General features: G+C 41.1%; 1 protein-coding gene across 4 annotated transcripts in view; it reads left to right on the forward strand.

Annotated features, from left to right (window-relative positions):
- The window catches only part of RPTOR (regulatory associated protein of MTOR complex 1), a 562,842-nt gene that overhangs the window by 409,122 nt on the left and 139,364 nt on the right, over window positions 1-14,356 (forward strand). For all 4 annotated transcript variants that reach the window (XM_042455637.1, XM_042455638.1, XM_042455639.1 and 1 more), the window contains exons 18-20: window positions 1,782-1,899; window positions 3,554-3,694; window positions 5,480-5,638. In XM_042455637.1, coding sequence (XP_042311571.1) covers window positions 1,782-1,899; window positions 3,554-3,694; window positions 5,480-5,638 — 418 coding nt within the window. The remainder of the gene's footprint in view (window positions 1-1,781; window positions 1,900-3,553; window positions 3,695-5,479; window positions 5,639-14,356) is intronic.

Below are 14,356 nucleotides of genomic sequence, written 5' to 3' on the forward strand. Positions count from 1 at the left end.
ACAGTTCCCTGCCCTCAGGCTTACAATCTAAAAAGACATGACACAAAAGGATAAGGGAATGGTGGTGGGGAAGAGGTCAAGTTCATTGGTTTGTCTCTCCCGCTGGGGCTGTGGCCATGGCAGATGGGCTGGAGGGAGGGCTGTTCATCTTACTCTGGGCTAGTCCTGATGAAGCTGGCCTGCCTCTCTCCCTCTGAAGCTGGATGATGATTGGTTGTTGTACTCAAGGTGGAAGGCTAGCATCAGAACAGAATCCAGAGAAACAGAATGGTTCCCAATTGGAAAAGGGGTCAGACAAGGCTGCATTCTGTCACCCTATGTATTCAACTTGTATGCAGAAAATATAACATGCAGAGCAGATTTAGATATGGAGGAAGGAATACTAAAGATCAGAGGAAGGAATCCACAATCTGGGATATCTAGGATATGCAGATTGTTAGAGATTTGGCTTATGAAGATTCTGTGCCTTATTTACAAGTATGTGTTAAGAATAAAAAATAATATTCTGTGGAGTAGAACTTTTGTGTTCTCATTCAGTGATCAGACAAATAGGCTTTAAGCCATGCCCCTTCTCTCCCACTACTATGTCTGAGGTAAAATGGCAGTTAAGCTCTCTCTCTCTGCTTAAGTCTCTGGTTGAAGAAAGTCTGTTAAAGCTGTTGCATTTTCTGCTGTTTATAGTAAAAGAAAGTTCTTTTATGAACCTTTGTCTTCCTGGATGTTATTTTACTTACAAGGGAATAGACAAGGTTGTCGTGACCATAAGGTTTACTGCTGAGAGAATTAAAACCAGCAGTAACCTTAACACAGATGACACCATAATACTAGCAGGAAAGACTTCTAGAACAGATCAAGCGTGAACTCTCCCTGGAAGCTAAGATGACTAAATTGAGGTTGTCATACTTTGGTCACATCATAAGCAGAGATGATTCACTAGAAAAGACACTCATGCTAGGAAAGGTGGAGGGCAGTAAAAAGAGAGGAAGACCAGATACAATATGGATATTCAAGGAGGCCGTAGTCCTGAGCCTGTGGGATCTGAGTAGGGCAGTTGAGGGCAGAGGGGCTTGGAGGTGTTTCATTCTCAGGGTTTCCATGAGTCAAAGCCAACTCGAGGGAAGTTAACAACAACAGCACTCTTTCCCCTTCTCCATCCAATTTATGGCCCCAATAAAATAGCATATTGACACTATAATTCAAACAATTACAATTACAAAGTATAGATGTCTGTGTAAGTCTCAGTCTTTAGTTCTGGTGTAGACAATATGCAGACCACTGGTGCACCCACATTGCATAGCTTCAACCCATCCCCACCCAACTAAAATCACTACCATGCAACCAAAAAGGTTACACCATGCTACCAAAGAGGCACACTTTGTTTTAAAGCACAGTCATGCTTGCAGAAGCATCACATAAGGGAACACAGTCTAGAGGTATTTTTAAGGGAAATGTGGCCCTTTCCCATAACCAAAGAGTGCAGCCTCCAGGAATTATATTTAGCCCCATAGACCCCTGGTTTAGGTGGACGAGACTGGTGTTTTATTTTCAAGGCTTAACTGCTTTGTCCAGAACTATGCACTACATAGGTTGCTTTAGCTGTCTAGTAAGAAGCACAGCACTTCAGCAAATATTCCTTGAACTTTGACATTTGATTAGAGGTATACTATTGTCTTCTTTCTGAGATGTTTCTAGACTCTGCTTTTACAGTGATGAGAGTACTTTGCAGTCAATTATTTGATACAGTTTTTAGAGGCCTGTTTTTCTTTTTTGCCTCTCTACAGGAGCTGGTGGTAGCATTGAGTCACCTTGTGATCCAGTATGAAAGTAATTTCTGCACTGTTGCCTTGCAATTTATGGAGGAAGAAAAGAACTATACACTACCTTCACCAGCTGCTCCAGGTACTACATCACTTTTGTGGAGGAGGGACGAAAGAAAGATAATTCTACAAAGGAGGGGAGTTTATTCGCTTGATTACAACATCAAATTATGGCTTGGTGTTACATGAACAACCCTCAGGCTTTCTCCTTCCCAGGTGCATCATGAGTTCCTTCCTGGTTTACTGTTTAGCATGAACTACCATGCTACATCATACTCAGTGCACTCTGATTCACACTCACTCTCCAAAACAGAATTGAAAGCCAGAATCAAATCCTATTTTCCAGTGATATGGAAGGCAATCTGTTTATGTTTCTGCAATACAGGAAGCCAAAGAACATGTATAAGTATGAAAGCTATAAACAGGTGGGCATATGGGCTCGTTGCTCACTAATGTGATGTCAAACCATGGTTGGATGAAGCCCATGAACTTGAACCCATCTTTTAAGATGTACCTAAATTGTTTCCTAAATTCTGGCGTGACCAGTGTTTTGATACTGCTGCTATCAATTCATTTCCTTTGTTCTTTCATCCCTGTTTTTGAGAAATACTGGACAATAGCATGCAATATTGTGTAAAGAGTGTGTAGTCCCAAAAACCTAATTCTGTGTGAAGTTCAAGGACTTTAATTCTTTTCTTTTCTGCTCCTTTTATTTATTTTTTCTCTTTAGGAATTTCCTTCATTTGAGAAGTTAAAAAAATAGGCAAATTGTTGCTGCCCTTTTATTTCATGAAAATGTCATCTTAAATATTAAATATCCTGGATAATCTCTGGGGACACTGGAACCTCTACTTGTCAGATCATTTAGATGAAAGCACAGTTGTCTCCTGCAATGCGTAATTTAATAGCTGGTTTGTCTGAAAAAGTGGATTGCATTAAAAATATGAAAACCTACTCCCCTATCCCCTTGCCTCTTGTAGCTGATGCAGAAAATATCCCATATGGTTACATGTCACCTTTATTTTGAAAAAGTGCAAGATGCTATGTAAATAAAATGTATAGAAACTGTCTTCATAATGGAAACAACTATCTCTGATACAGAATGTGAAGACTACTGTATAGCACAAATTCTAACAGGATGTTTCTTAAGGGAGAAATGAGAAATAAGTCAAACTACCGGTACTAAAATTGCAAACACTCACCTAACATAACTAAAGCTCTGGCTAGGGAAAATATCTTTAAGCTTTTCTTGACCTTTTATTACAAGTATGGTACCTAGACTCATACCTCACCAACGCACACTTCAACTTCAGTTCAGTGGTGTTTTTATGGAGCTGTCTTGTAACTCATTAACATTAATAGAGGTGGCACGGCAGCAGTCAGTAAATTTCCATGCTTTCTTAAATGAGCAGATGGAAACAGCATCTCAGTTTTACCTACTGCTTGTAAGATTTCTTCTCCATTAATATCCCCTTTAATTCAAATTTAGGTCACTTTGTTGAAAAGGTAGGTCAAAATCATGTTTTCACAACACAGAAAGTCATGATCCTGCTGTTGCATTTCAGAAGGATGATGAAGGAAATGAACCTGACAGCTTTTCTTCAGTATCCAGCAGTTATGGCTGTTATTTTATTGGGACAAATGCTTGTTTAAAAATGTTTTTCCTTCCCCGTCATAGCGGAACTGTTTTCTCATTTCTGTTATTTGTGTGGACAAATAATAATGTTGTTCCCTAGAGGGTGGAAGCCTGACTCCAGTGCGAGACAGCCCATGCACACCTAAACTCCGTTCTGTCAGCTCCTATGGGAATATCCGAGCAGTCACCACAGCAAGGAACTTGAATAAGTCTCTGCAGAATCTCAGCTTGAATGAGGAATGTAAGATGGTTTTTCACAATCTCCTTTTTATTTTCATCCTCTCTCCCTTCTCCTCTTTTTTCTTAGATCATAGTCATATGACAGTTAGCAGTCATAGCAGGAATGAGGCAATTCAGTGTCTATAATGAAATGGCAGTATTTCCAGACACCATTAGTGAATGGAATGACATAGGGTTAGCGCCAGAGAACCATAAAAAAAAATGAATTTACAGAAACACCCTTGTCCCCATCCAACCTCCATTGCAGCCCCCAGCCCTCCACCCAGAAAACATCAGGATAGGATATGGGGATTATCCATAAGAAAATGAGGAGAGTCCACTGTAAGTGAGAGGGGTTGATCAACTAAAAACTGGCAGAGGTCCTTTTGTAAATAGGTTTTCTGGCACAAGATGGTTCCATCTGATTTTTAGCAATTCCTCCCCTCATCCAGCAGCTCTTCATGCTGCATTTTGTCAAATTCCAGAGCAAACCTCACTGAACCAGCATGTATGTATATTGTAACCATACTATTGTTTGTTGCTATGTGCCTTCAAGTCATTTTTTACTTATGGCAACCCAAAGGCAAAACTATCATGGGGCCTTCTTGGCAAAATTTGTTCAGAGGAGATTTCCTTAGGAGCCTTCCCCTAAGGCTGAGAGTATGTGACTTGCCCAAGGCCACACAATGGGTTTCATGACCGACCTGGGAATCAAACCCTGATCTTCAGAATCTTAGTCCAACAATCAGACAACCAGACCACATTGACTCTTCATGATACAGACTTTCCCTGTATTCCCTTCTATGAAAAAAAAAACTTTCGGTTTGTTTTTAATGCTTTTCTCTATGTAGGGATGGTTGGGTGTGAGGCTGAGGCAAGTGTTTGGCAAGACTCTCAGAACTTTCTTCACCTCAGATATTTATTGGAACATTCTCACGTTGCAAAGATCTATGTCTGTAGCTTATTACTGCTTTCCTACGTGGGTGTTCAGAACACAAACAAGAAAAATAACTTCATCTTGCCTATTAGTCAGCAATTTTTGCTTTCATTTCACCCTAGAACAATGTTCTACAACATGTCAGAAGGTAGCCTCCTATCCTCTGCTTAGGTAATGGGTTGGAGACCAGTGATACATGATGTGTTCAGTGATTGAGAGAGGGAGATCAAGGCAGAGTACCATGCTGGTTTTCAGCCAAGGTGAAAAGTAAAGCTGGACCAGATTCTACTATGGTGTGTCATTGAATATTCATTTGGTGCTCCACTTTAGTCAAAAGGTGCCTGCTTCCTCAGAGTTCTTTCATCATCTTAGCATGTGTTGCTTCATTCAGCCACCTATTCTTCCTCTAAACCAGTAGGAGAAAGCAAAATAATGCACCAACAATGTGTGTTCAGTTGTCAAGGTAGAGGAAGAAAGAGTGCCTTTCTCCTCAGAAAAAATTATAATGGTAATACTCCCACAGCTGATCTGGGGCTAGACTGCAATTGCTTTAGGTTCTATTGAAAGACCAGTGCCCTAGAAGGTCAGTCAGATATCATGCCATCATGGCACCTATCGGTGGAAAAATTGATGGCTTTAGCTTAGAAAGAGAGAAAGAGAGTCATTTCCCGCAAGAATGCCTTTCAGATTCTCCAAGCAAATGAAGCATAAATACTTAGCTCTGACAAAGTATAGAATTTTTGGATTATCTCCCTGATGCAGACATCCGCTTTCTGTCATTGACACAGAGCAAGTTCATGTATGTGTAGCAACTGTAATTATTGTAGACATGCTTCTTTTGGAGTCTTTGAACTTGTATTTCTTCAACAGCTGGAAGCTCTGTTGCATTTTCCCCTGGAAACTTGAGCACCAGCAGCAGTGCCAGCAGCACGTTGGGCAGCTCTGAGAATGAAGAGTATATCCTGTCCTTTGAGACCATTGACAAGATGAGAAGAGTCAGCTCCTACTCGTCACTGAATTCCCTTATAGGTAAGCCTTGTCATTTCTAAGCCACACCTGCACCCAAGTCTGTAGGGCAGGAAGGCTTTGAGGAGTAGCTCCAAGCAGACTTTGTTGTAAGGGCAAGAGCTCTTACAGCAACTGAAAATGCAGGAGTTCACTTCATATTTTTGAAAAGGAATGTGTGAATGTAGAACAGTGGCAGCTCCATGCATGAGAGGATATGTCAGTTTTCTGACAGAGATTATTATTTTTTCCCTACAACAATCATGGCAAAAGAACACATTGATGTTTGGAATTTGAAAATGCTTCCAGCATTCTGAGGTACAACATAGCTGGAGATGTTATGTGATCCATGTTCTTGATCCACTGTCTTGTTGATATTGCAGTCTTTTTTCTCTTCAGTACACTGCAGATTTAAGTCTACCTGTTTGTATGTGATTTTAGTTTCTACCTTACCCTTTCCTAGAGCTTGGAGAGAAGTCTATGAACCCATTGTATCCATGCTGCATTTTGCAACCATGCCTGTTCTTAAATGAGCCAAAATGTCTATACTAGGATGATTAGAGAGAGACTATGTAATGAAGTCATAGAGGTCCTGTACCTCAGCGCCTTTCTTCTCTTCTACTGTTACAAACCTTCCCTCCTTACACTGTTTCCTGTCCAAGTAAGATAGGCAGGCACCCAATTTGAGTACCCAGGTCATTTGCATCATGATGGGAGGGGACATAGGTGTAGCTCAGAGTAGAGTGCCAACCTGGAGAGGTTTCCTTATCTCATTCATGTATGTTAACGATTCCAACTGCAGATTTATCCTGAGATTGCCTGGACTCGAAAAGGGGGAATAAACAGAGCATACATACGAGGACTGAAGAGCTTTGCTAGCTTTAGGTGCTTCAGGTTTCTTTTGTTTTTCCTCAGAAGCTGAGTAGAAGGGTGAACACTTCTACTCAGCTTCTGATCCAGATTAGGCATTTCTAAAGTATGTGAGAAAAGGGAGGATTCATTTCCCCATTCTTCTGTTCCACTCCACACATTAAAAGCCAATGAAAATGTTCCCTCACAATTCTTGATGGCCAACCAGTTTACTTTATAAGAATTGCTTTGACAACTCAAACTGAGGATTCCATCTAGAGGATTTTGAGTGTATTCTACGGTTTTCAACTGTAGGGCAGGGTGAGCAAAAGAATCTATTGACTGATTTTCAATGAATCAGTAGAATTTTCTCTCTTGCAACCTAGCCTCCCTTGTACCCCAAATTAGGTTGCTAACAGCAGCACTTGGGGTGAAACTTTGACTGGATTGGCTTGTAAGCTTGATTCTTCTACTGATCACAAACTCCTGGGCTGAGTTAGATACTAGAAACACCCCGTTCCTTAATCTTTAGCCTTTGTCTGCCCACCAGAACCAGTATTTTGTACCTGGATCTTATTAGTATATCCTGAGGTTCTAATTTTAAAAAGTAGATTCTATGATCCTAAACTCTGCCTACTCCTGATTTAGCACTCTTCGTTAGACCATGCATCTGCAGTGATAACTGCAAAATGAGCAAAAAAGAAAACTTTCCTACTTCAGGTTGAGCCACAGACTGGGTTGGGTGCCACAGCTTGAGGTGGATCATGTATTTTGCATATAGGTAAGGCCCACATGCGATGGTTTAGTGGTTAAGATGCCAATTTTGAATCAGATAGGAGTTAAAATGAAAGACCTCTGCTTGAGGCCCTGCAAAATTGTTGGTAGTCAAAGTAACTAGCATTAGGTAGATACTCTGGCCATGGTACCTTACTGTATTTTGTTGATCTTTGAGGAAGAGGAAATTGCTTACCATAAATGCTCGTCTATGAGTCTAAGAATTTATGCCCAAAATTGACCTCAGAATCCCAGGTCGACATTGGGGCAATACAAACCGGCACTTTGTGCCAGCCTGTAGGTGAAGACATGGTGCAGTGTCCACACGCCGGACGCCATGGCTCTGCCCCTTTCACGCCATGATGCCACACGCCCTTCTAGATGATGCAGCATCAAAAGTGTATCACAAAGCCACACCGCCATGGCTGTGACACCCTTTAGAGGGCGCAAAAAGGAGCCCTTTCTTGAGGCTCCTTTTTTGTGCTCTCTAGAGGTTGGATCGGGGTTACAGCATTCAGTTGCCGCAGCACCAATCTGGCCGGTAATGGGGTTGCTGCAGACCACACCCTATAAGGCAGTCTGTATTTACAAGTCAATATGGTAAAGTGATAGTAGCTCTTTCAGATTTCCCTATGAGGCTGGGAGAGAGTTTCTTTTTCTCTTGCCAAGCAGAAAGAGTCCTGAGTGATTGTTTGCTGTTAAACAAACAAACAGTCCTTCTACTCTGTGCTGGCCTCTGCTCTCTGAGGAGTCAAGGGTGAAACAAAGGTTGAAATGCTGAAGCAAAAGCCTCAATTAAAGTCTCTCTTGCTGTGCGCAAACATACACTCATTGAAGGAGCCTCCAAGTTTTACCCTCAACATATCCAAGAGTCATGGCAAAATCCATAATTGTGGCCCCAAAACCTACCCTCAACTTACACATGAGGTCAGTTTATAGTGGAGTATTTATGGTAGATTTCTTGAACTGAGGTGGATATTCTAAAGTGATTACTACCAGTACAAGAGAGGAGAAAAGGCAACATTTAAAACTGCTTTTCCTCAGTGTTTCCCCTTTTTGTACCCACTCACTGCAGTTTATTTATTTATTTAAGGTATTTATACCCTGTTTGCAGCCTTTCTGATACAAAATGTATTTTGGTACACTGAAGCCTGAAGCCTGTTGGTGGTACCAAGTAGAGTACACTATTGAGTCACACTGCTTCAACAGTCTTTTCTAGCTTAGAAAACCATTAAGATTCAGACCTGAATCTTTTTGTTTTGTGACCCAAGCAAATCTAAGGTTATAGGTGTGATGGTGACAAATTAACCCATACATAATCAGAGATTGATGGCTCGATGTTGGCATTACAATGCCATATCAGAGAGGAGACAAGAAATGTTACCCTCCTTCTGAACTGGCAAACATTTTTGTACTTATTCAGAGACAAGCTCCATGTAAATTTACTGGAAACGGATATTCTCCTTGCAGGGTATGGACATATGGAAGCTTACATAAAAAGAACCCCAATTCAGCTCAGCCTTGCAAAACACCCTAGTGCCTCAGTTCTTTATTCTGTGAAATAGATTTCCTCATTTCTTTAACCTGCTATACAGTGGCTCATACCTAATTATTTACATGTGTCTTAGAAGTGTTTAAAAGTACAGGTTTTTTAAAAAAGAGTCTGGCAATAAGTTAGAGATGAGCGAGAGCAACTTAAAACACAAAACCAGTTCTCCAGTGTCTTCCTCATTCATATTCAGTCAGGAACAGCTCATATCCAGCTGTAAATGACATAGCTTATGAAAGTGTTTAAAATTCATAACTTCCACAGAATCCTATTACTTTCAGCAGTTACCTTTTTAAGGGCAGGGGTTTTCTTCTTCCCCATGAGTTCCACTCTTCTCACACACACCCATCTCTCATTTTTCTGTAGAGTATTCTAGTCTCCTCTGTGCTGCATTCAAAATGAGAGAATTTTAAGAACTTGATCCTAGTCTGTGTACTTGAGCTTGAACTAACTATCTGGTTAGTTGTGTCAAAATCTTCTAGTTCCCAGCCATTATCTCCTATTTAAAGTTCTCCCCATTTCTTCCAGCCAGGAAGGCATAATATGTTCCAGACCTAAGGCCACACAATAAGAATTTCATGAACTAAAGGAATGTAGGCCATTTACTGTGGGTTGCTAAATAATGGCATCTTTCAGTTTCTGTGCAGCACCATTTGTGTTATGGCCAGAGTGGAAGATTACCAAGTGCTGAACTAGTTGCAAAGGAGACTGATCTGGGTATGAACCAACAATGAGGACCAGGAAGTACATTCTTCCAGGTTAGATGAGGCTGCCTCTGTTTTTTTCAGAATGTGTGATGGCTCCCAGGGAAAGTTTTCATGAAAAAGTATGTTGCTTTGATGGGGGTCTGGGCCAGCTAAATATTGAGGCAGACTTATTGATTGTCTGCACCTCTCATCTTAACTGGGAGCTTGCAAAAATGTCTGGAAAGAAATCATAACATGAAGCTTTCCATTCCAGCATTGATATTTGGTCTCCAGATGTGTCTTCTGTGTTCTCTTGTTGGTAACTTAAAGGAAAACAAAGGGCCTGAATAAGTAGAGATGCAGTGGAGCTGTGAATCCTGGTTGTTATCTGATGATGGGCCAGTGTTCTAATAATGCATAAGGTACCTTCACAGTTTCAGCTTGAGTTTTAATTCATAGTGACTAGCACTGTATAAACTAGGCTAATACTCAGCCTTAGATTCTAAGTGAGTGGAGCAAATGAGTCTAGAGTGTATGGCAGGGATAACTGCAAGGTGTCAACTGCAAATTCTGCAGAATGGATAAAGTGGTGGCGAACCTATGGCATGCGTGCCAGAGGTGGCACTCAGGGCCCTCTCTGTGGGCACACATGCTGTTGCCCTAGCATAGAGTGTGCCAGAGTTTCTTACTAGAAAGCCAGAGGGACGTGGCACTTTGCAATAAATAAGTGGGGTCTGGGTTGCAGTTTGGGCACTTGGTCTGTAAAAGGTTCACCATCACTGGGATAGAAGCAACATAAATGTGAGAAGAGGAAAAGACCTTGAAGAAATCCTTGTGATCAATGAACAGAAGGGCAAAGAGACAAAATGTGCCAGATAAATAATAATAAATTGTTTATTTAAAAGGACCTATGGGGAGGATTCAACTGAGAGAAATCAGTGGCAGAACAATTTTTGGTGTAAAGAATCCTCAGATCAGTGCACAAGATAGTTTATCCGAAGCCAGAGCTCAGAGGAAGAGGTTAGAGTATAGGGCTGGAAGACAGATCATTGAATTATCAAAGAGTGTGGTATTGTCAGAATGGAAGAAAATCAGCCAGATATGACTGCCTGAAATGTAGATTGAGAAAGAGCTACTGCACCTTATCAGGGCAAAACATGAGGGATAAGAGACCTTAATAGGAGGCAGCAGTATCCAGGGAACAAAAAGCCATGTTTTACTGCAGTTAAGTAGCTGAATGGACTGAGGATGGAAAGGAGGAAGAAAGAGAGTTCCCAGGAAAGCACAAGATGAGAAATGTAGAGAGTTTAAGACCATAAATAACATGATTCAGTGAAGGGGCCTCCTGATGCTGGAAACAAATACCTGTAACAGACAACTGAAAGGAAAGGTAGCATTTTGAAAAGAGAAATGTGTCAGAAAGACTTGGCTTGATCACCAGTGAACACTAAACAAGCACTGCCCAGTTTTCCCACCTTTCAAACATAACTTAGCTCAGATGACTCTTCAGTGAAATGAAGGCTGAAGTATTCTCCAGTGTTCGGCTTGGTCAATCTGTAGCTGATGAGCAGAAGAAGAAAATAATTACTGTAAATAGAAACTACTGCTGAACAACATCCATAGGGCAGAAGAAATAAGAGACATTTGGGAGAGAATGTTTCTCTTCAGAAATGTAAATCTGTTTGGCACACTAAGTGCTGTGTTCCCATAAATCAGGGGTCGGCAACCTCCGGCCCGTAGAGGCGGCAGGACTGGCCCCAGCCCGGTCCTGCCGCCACCGCCTCCACCGCTCGGAGGAGGAAGAGGAGGGCCGCGAGGCCTGGGGCAGAGGAGGCAAAGGGGGAAGCCCCGCATCGCCCTCCCCGCACCGCCCACCTCCTTCTCCTCTGCCTCCTCCGCCCCGCCCCCAGGCCGCGCGGCGCATGGAGGAGGGGGAGGAGGAGAAGAAGGAAGAGGAGGGGGGAACAGAAGGAGGAGGAGGAAGAGGAGGAAGAGGAGGAGGGGGGAGCAGAAGGAGGAGGAGGAAGAGGAGGAAGGAAGAGGTGGTGAGTGGCCAGAGGCCTCAAAGTTTTTTAAATTTTTATTTTGGGTACTTTTAATGCTAACAAGTCTCCCTTGGTTTGACAATGATAGTGTGGTGGTGATGATGATGATGATGATGATGATGATGATGATGATATGAGTCAGCTTGAGAGGCATGCAGGCACTGTTTCTTAAGCCAAGAGAGTGTCACCTTCCAAAGTGTGTTTTGGCTGTTTGAATGCTAACAAGTCTCCCTTGTTTTGACAGTGATAGTGTGATGATGATGATGATGATGATGATGATGATGATGATGATGATGAGAGTCAGCTTGAGAGGCATGCACGCACTGTTTCTGAAGCCAAGAGAGTGTGACTTTCCAAAGTGCCTTTTCTGTGTGTTTTTGGTTCTTTAATGGTGATATTGATATCAGAAAGCCTCTGAGGCAAGGCCAATGTAAATTGCTGTGATTTTTACAAATTCATGCGCAGTGAAGAAAAACCAAAGTCCCTTGACCAAGTACACACTTCTGAGAAGTACACTTGGTGCAAGAACTGTGAAACCACCTTGACATGATCAGTATGCATAGCCATGTGAACCCATGTTGAGTGTGAAACCCAAAGAGTTTGGTTATGCAATAAGCCTCTGAAATATGCAAGAGGCCATCTTAAGTAAAGCCATGTTCAATGCCCAAATGTGCTGTTTGGAATGGGGGGAGGGGGGGTTGGCCAGAAAGGGAAGTCCATTTCTGCCATCTGTCTAGGAATAATGCCCAAATGTCCTCCATTTTGATCATGCCTAAGAAACATGCATTTATATTAACATTTTTTTAAAATCATCAAAAAAATTTCGCATGTCCTCCATTTTTCAAAAATGTGTCCTACATTTGAAAATGTTGTCCTATTTTATTTATTTATTTACCCCCCCCCATTGTCTGGGGGACACCAACCCGGCCCCCGGCTCAAAAACCCAGAAATCCACCCCCCCCCCCACAAATACATGTGGATTTCATTATTTATTTATTTTTACTTCCTCTCCTGCCTAGGTGATGTTGTCACATTGCTATTAATGTGTCAGGCTTAGACATTTTTGCTGACTGCAGCCTCATAGTACGTTCTGCCTAAAACTACTTTTCCCCACATATTCAAATGATGGCAGAATCCCATTTTTAGTGGTACCTCGTCTTAAACTTATTGTGTTTGTGCATTTATGCTAGTGCAGTTATCTGACTAGAATATGGTTTACCTTGAAAATGAGTTTTCAGAAACCTCCATGAGCTACAGAGATTGGAGTTCAAGTAATTTCAACAGAAAATCAAAATAGTAACCAGTTTCAGTTAAGCACTGTTGCACAACGTTAGTTATAGAATAATGTCACTGTTCAGTGAGTGAAGTAATAGTCTTTGTAGAACTGCAGTGAGAAAGGATGAAATGTGATGGAGAAGAGGTTACAAATAAAATTTATTATTCTTTATTATTACTATATTTATGTGCCACACTGCCTGCAAAGAGCACCGGGAAACATACAGTGTAGTCTTCTTCCCCTCACACAACGGCCTTGTAATATAAATTAGACTGAGATGGAGAGACTTATCTAATACCAACCACAGAGCTTCTTGGCTGAGTATAGATTTTAACTGGGATGTCCCCAGTCCTTGCCCAACACTCTCACCAATAAATCACAATAGATCTTCTATCAGAACAGAAAATGTGGCAGTCCTATAAGATCATACACAAACTGTGGGAATTTTTTTTAGTGCCCAGCATCATTGGTTAAGGAATCTTGATTCAGGAATTGCATGCATTTTAACTAATAAAACAATAATTGCCATAATTTTACATATGAAAAATAGTTATAGAGATGTACACATCTCACAAACATCATCTTAGAAGAAATATTCCCATTCTCTATTAGACAATATTTGAATGTAGACATTAACTTAAATTAAACATGCCTGTTGATTTATCAAGGCACTATATTAGTCAAAATGTTTTAATCAGTTAACCAGTTAATCTACTCAACATTAACAGGCTTTCTTTAATTACTTGTCAAGTTAGTGAAAATGCATGATTTAAAAAGCAATATCATTATTGCAACAATATAGTAAAAAAGATGTACTTATAGCTAGCTGAAGGATTTATAGAAAAGCTTATCTAACATAAGTCACTTGGGTTTATAAAATCTTCTTTCAGGATTACTGATTGCCATGTGCTGCTGCTACAAATAGAAGCTGCTTTTTCTAAAAAGCCATGAAACCTTGGAATGCCTGCTGCCACTTTCTCTGCCCTTCCAACCCTCTGAACATTCTCTCTATTCCCAAGACCTTTTGTGTTGCCAGGAATGCTGGAATCTGCTGTTCTTGTTTCCTTCTGGCTCAGTCCTTTCAGACAGAAAATTAAAACAGAATAAACATAAACATCAGTGGGCTTTCGACTGATATTGATACTTTACTTCCTTTTCTCCTCCGACATCTCGCCATTAAATATGAGAAAGAGGAACGAGCATAGCAAAGTCTGATACACAAACAAACTCATGATAAGCTGAGTCAAATTTCACAAAGGAGTTTGTAAAGGGTTTGGTTTTTATGAGCTAGAGGTATTCATTTCCAAGCCCCTGTCTTCTGAAATTTGGTATCATCTGCAACTGAGAGTTCTGCATCTGGAGATTATCATATTGAATTCCTGCAGCTTCCAATCTATAGCTAAGCCAAGCATTGGAGAGAAATTAATGGTAACACAACTGTCTCAACTTTTGTGTGTCATTTGCTGTGCCCTTTTAACAGGATGATGAAACTGAAAGATGTAAACCACTTGTACTGCCCTAATCAGAGCTGCTGTTTTGAATAAAGAGCCATGCACATCTGAA

Source organism: Sceloporus undulatus, chromosome 2 (assembly GCF_019175285.1).
Source record: "Sceloporus undulatus isolate JIND9_A2432 ecotype Alabama chromosome 2, SceUnd_v1.1, whole genome shotgun sequence".
Taxonomy (NCBI): Eukaryota; Metazoa; Chordata; class Lepidosauria; order Squamata; family Phrynosomatidae; genus Sceloporus; species Sceloporus undulatus.